General features: G+C 46.3%; 1 protein-coding gene across 1 annotated transcript in view; it reads left to right on the top strand.

Moving 5' to 3' along the window:
- The window catches only part of LOC117945069 (tetratricopeptide repeat protein 28-like), a 210,715-nt gene that overhangs the window by 122,841 nt on the left and 82,454 nt on the right, over positions 1-5,420 (top strand). Inside the window, exon 3 of the mRNA XM_034872322.1 lies at positions 1,413-1,560. Coding sequence (XP_034728213.1) covers positions 1,413-1,560 — 148 coding nt within the window. The remainder of the gene's footprint in view (positions 1-1,412; positions 1,561-5,420) is intronic.

Raw genomic sequence — 5,420 nt, 5'->3', positions numbered from 1 at the left:
AGGTTTGATGGTTAAGGTTAGGGTTAGGGGCTAGGGAATGCATTATGTCAATGACTGGTCCCCACAAAGATAGGCAGATACGACTGTGTGTGTGTGTGTGTGAGAGAGTGTGTATCTGATGAGCAGGTGCCATCCTGCTTCCATCTCTGCATTTTGGGTCCGCCATTCACCAACCCTCCCTTACAGATATAGTAGGTCTAGACCACACTCTATAATTTACATTCAGTGATCAAAGATTACAAGAGCAATGCCTTTTATTTTGAAATTCCGACTTTATATCCTTTTTTGATTTGACTGTCTGGATCAGCTCAATAACACGCTGGTAGAATCATAACACACGAGCCCAGATGACAGTTCTGACTGCGTTTGCTTTCTCTTGGGGGGGGGGGGGGGGGGGGGGTATTTAAGGGATTGGATCTTGAATAACTGAGCTGGATCTAGCTCCCTCTCTCTCTCTGACCCTCTTACCAAACTGGACCAGAGTCAGAGTTATCACACACACACATACTGCGTCACACACTTGCTTGGAAACGGATCTCTTTCCTCTGGTGAGTCCAAACCGACATTACGAGGATAAAACCACTCGTTGATGGAGCGCTGGATCTCAGATCTCTCGCGTCTGTTTTAGTTTCACCTCTGAAGGAATCCTCCAAAAATAACAATTTAGTCTCCCGGTAAGATGCAGCACGCCGGCAGTCACACGCACTTTGTGTCCCGGCGGCGCTGAGTTATTACGCTCTACAACAATGTGACTTTCTCAGCTCTGTGAATAACTGACTGGATGACAAATGCAACCAACGCTCGAATCTGCTTGAAGAGCCGTTCACGTCTCCAAAGCATGACACCGTCTGATGTGAGAGTGCGACTGCAGCCAGTTGTGTTAATATTTCACAGGTGCGCCCCTGACAAAGGGAATGAAGTATTTATGGGTGTTCTTTTTATTGAGCTACAGACCGACTTGAGTAAGCAACTCTCTCTCTTTCTCCTCATTCTTTCTCTGTACTTTATTTTTTATTTTTTTTAAACGCAACCCAAGGGAAATACCCAGTTCTCCACTTGTGGGCTCCCACTGCAAACAGGAGAACCAAATATTAAAAGAGAAAAACAATAAGTTGCTCCTGATGAAAAAAAAGCAGCCAGCCGGAGTGTAACATGTGCATTTATGTTAAACTTATAATCCAATTAACAAGTACAAAAAAGGCCAGTGATCACTCTATTAAGGGAACGCAGGAAGGAGAGAGGTGCCGTGTTCCGAAAACGGCTCATGTGGAAAAAATGCAAATGGCGTGAAATGAGTGTGTCTGCTAATGTGTTAGTGTAAAGCCTGATACTGTGGCTCAGCCCTGATGACTCTCTCTCTCTCTCTCTCTCTCTCTCTCTCTCTCTCTCTCTCTCTCTCTCTCTTTGGGCAGGCATACTTCCGACAGGGTGTTGCCCTTCAGTACCTTGGCCGCCATGCCGACGCGCTGGCCGCCTTCGCCTCCGGGCTGGCCCAAGACCCCAAGAGCCTGCAGCTGCTGGTGGGCATGGTAGAAGCCGCCATGAAGTCGCCGTTACGAGGTGAGACACGTAGTAGTAGCTGAATGGGGATTTAGATTTGTGTTTTGACGGGAAAACTAGCATGCTAGTTAGCGGTAATTAGCCTGTGTCCATGTTAATGTTAACTAGCATGCAAGTTAGCGGTAATTAGCCTGTGCCGATGTTAATGATAACTAGCACTTTAGTTAGCGGTAATTAGCCTGTGCCGATGTTAATGATAACTAGCATGTTAGTTAGCGTTAATTAGCCTGTTCCAATGTTAATGTTAACTAGCATGCTAGTTAGCGGTAATTAGCCTGTGCCGATGTTTAATGATAACTAGCACGTTAGTTAGCAGTATTAGCCTGTGCCAATGTTAATGATAACTAGCATGCTAGTTAGCGGTAATTAGCCTGTGCCGATGTTTAATGATAACTAGCACGTTAGTTAGCAGTATTAGCCTGTGCCAATGTTAATGTTAACTAGCATGTTAGTTAGCAGTATTTAGCCTGTGTCTATGTTAATGTTAACTAGCATGTTAGTTTGCAGTAATTAGCCTGTGTCTATGTTAATGTTAACTAGCATGTTAGTTTGCAGTACTTAGCCTGTGTCTATGTTAATGTTAACTAGCATGTTAGTTAGCAGTATTAGCCTGTGCCAATGTTAATGATAACTAGCACGTTAGTTAGCAGTATTAGCCTGTGCCAATGTTAATGTTAACTAGCATGTTAGTTAGCAGTAATTAGCCTGTGTCTATGTTAATGTTAACTAGCATGCTAGTTAGCGGTAATTAGCCTGTGTCTATGTTAATGATAACTAGCACGTTAGTTAGCAGTATTAGCCTGTGCCAATGTTAATGATAACTAGCACGTTAGTTAGCAGTATTAGCCTGTGCCAATGTTAATGTTAACTAGCATGTTAGTTAGCAGTATTTAGCCTGTGTCTATGTTAATGTTAACTAGCATGTTAGTTTGCAGTACTTAGCCTGTGTCTATGTTAATGTTAACTAGCATGTTAGTTTGCAGTAATTAGCCTGTGTCTATGTTATCTCCTAACATATACCTTCCTCTCCGTCTCTGCTGATTGGGAATGATTGAGATTTCTCTTGCACAGCTACCAGAAGACTTACAGCTTTCAGACACGTTGCTACGTCACATCTACGTCTTCCAGCTCAGTTGGCGGCTGCGCAGTAACGCTCAGCATCACCGGAAAAGAGCTTCTAATACCGGTCTCCGTCCAGAGCAACGGGACCTGCTGGTCCATCTCTTTAACTGTCTATGCTCAAAGCAAACAGACCGATTGTTGCTTAAATCATCTCTTTGACCAAGTCGACAAAATCACACATGCGTCAGAGATTTTCTTTAGTGGAGGACAGCCGTATTTCACAGTGTGTCACTGTCTGTCTGCTTCACCGTCTCCACGCGTTTTGACCCCAAACCGCCGCCTCTGAAAACAATTCTCGCTCCGTCAGTCAATAACCGTGTTGGGGGTGACTTTACCTGTCAGGGATTTTACCCTTTCGGCAGGCAGGCCTTCTCTCCACCCGTCCGTCTGTCTTTCCGTCTCTGTGACTGACTGCTGGTGTCATGCACTTACCTCCGGACTCGGAGGCCTGACGCCTGCAGCTTCAGCACATCTCATAGTCAGCGGGGCTGATCCCACCCCCAGATAGCCCCTTATCTTAATGAGCATCCCACCCCGATGCCATTGTCTGCATCTGGCCCTGTGTAAGCCCTTTTTTTCCCAGAGCTGAGTGGCTTTATAAGCAGCTCATTCAAGCCAGGATTGCAACTAAAATGTGTTTCTGTTACGCGTTATTATCTGTCGTATCAGCCAATCAGCAGTGACCTGATTGTCCGTGTCTAATCGACGCGGGCCGGCCATACGAGCCTCAAAACAAACGTGGCAGCAATTTTACTTCAGATGACCGCCGCGGAGGATTTAATATTCTTCAGATCTGGATGCCACGCCGCCTGCCAACAAAGACTGAGTCATCCTGCAGTCCCGCTGTGTCATCGTTTTCTTTCCCGAAAGTGTGCTGAGAACCGCGCCTGTGAATGACTGCGGACCTTGTTCAAGAAGTCAAGAAATTTTAATGAACTGCGCTGTGAGATCTGCAGCTCTGAAGGGCTTTGTTCACTGAGGAATCCGGTTTTTCTTTGATTGAGTAGAGCTTCTCTGAATATGTGTGTGTGTGTGTGTGTGTGTGTGTAGGGGGGGGGAGAAACCACTGCAAAGAGAATAAAGAACGGAGAGCCCATCTGAGCGGCATTGAGCATATAAGCCTGTCACTGGAGCCAACACAAGAAAAAGGGATTGGGTGCGAGCCCAGACCTGAGCATTATGGACCAGAATGGGTCCTCTCTGCTGAGAAAAAAAACAGCATTTAGCCCAAGCCATTTAATCTCTTAATTGTTTACTCCATTCCCCACAATGCCAGGCAACCAGCAGAGGACCTAATCCAAGGTGTGTTAAGGAGAGGTAGCTAGGTCAAAGGATTAAGAGCAATGATCCTCTCAGAGGGGGACGATAATCAGTGTAACGCCAGCAAACAGGGAGGATAATCAGCGTAACTCCGAGTCCCCCGATGGAGGAAAGCAGCCGTGCTCGGCGACCGCTAGGGCTGGAACGGTACATTGATTCAATTTTATTTATAGTATCAATTCATAACGAGTTATCTCAAGACACTTTACAGATGGAGCAGGTCTAGACCACACTCTATAATTCACATTCAGTGAACACCGGCACTGAAAGTCAGTTAAGGGGGGATAGCGGCCATATTGGCCCATATTGGGTCTCCGCACCCAATCATTGCACTCGGGCTGGTTGCCCGTCTTCTTGTTTTTTGTTGTACCGACATTGTAATTCCACTCGTGATCCTTTTGTAATTCCACTTAATCTCTAATAGCGGTTCTGCAGACCCGGCGTTTTATTCCCTCCTGTGTGTGAACTCAGGGTTCTCTCTCCCATCTCGCCGAGAACGAGCCGATAGCATCTCGCTGTGATTGCAGTGTTCGCTTCTCTAAGTCGTTTATCTTACCACAGACATCATCGGTCCTCCCAAAAGCACCCCTGTGTTTTATTTTCTGCCACAGAGCCACGAGATCCGTCCGAAGGCACCCATACCGAATGAGCTAATGAATAAATCAGGACGGAGGGAGGCGGATAATGAACTTCAGAGCGATTTCAAGGCGTGTGTCTTCAAGGGGACGCGGCGGGAAGTCAGTTCATCAAAGCTGGCTTTGTTACCGCAGTAAAGTTAATATTATATGTGTAATGCCCCAGTTCTTAGCGTGTCATATACAATTCAACCCTCTGTACTTGACACACACACACACACACAGACACACACACACACTTCCACTCCTCGGTGCATAGATCAACGTTTCCTCTCATTATTCTGGAGTCAAGCAGCTGTTGTGCACCCGTGTGATTCGTACTGTATTTCCCACACAGGTGGAAACTGGTGCAGTCTCACCTCTCTCGTCCGCCCCCCCACACCCCCCCCAAAACCACCAGTCTGTCCTCCGATTCAGTGTGACTGTTAAAGTGTTGAGATAATAAAAAGATATTTACAGTATTTAGAAGCGGGCTGGCTGCTAGTTAGCTAACGCTAGCTTTCATGCTACATAAAGAAGCCGGACAGAGTTGTCCCTCATCAGGCGATGGAGACCCCGCTGGATCCTCTGCCCACCTCTGGGTGCACATGTGTATTTCTGCCATAAGTACAAGTGTGTATGTCAATGAAGCAGAGGTTGGAATACCTGGAGAGTGTGTGTGTGTGTCGGTAGGTAAATTAGCATGTGTGTGTGTCTGTAGGTGAAGTAGTGTGTGTGTGTTTGTGTGTCTGTAGGTGACTTAGCGTGTGTGTGTGCGTGTGTGTGTGTGTGTGTGTGTGTGTG

The sequence above is a fragment of the Etheostoma cragini genome, chromosome 5 (assembly GCF_013103735.1).
Source record: "Etheostoma cragini isolate CJK2018 chromosome 5, CSU_Ecrag_1.0, whole genome shotgun sequence".
In the NCBI taxonomy this organism is placed as follows: domain Eukaryota; kingdom Metazoa; phylum Chordata; class Actinopteri; order Perciformes; family Percidae; genus Etheostoma; species Etheostoma cragini.
This window is presented reverse-complemented; position numbering and strand designations above follow the sequence as displayed.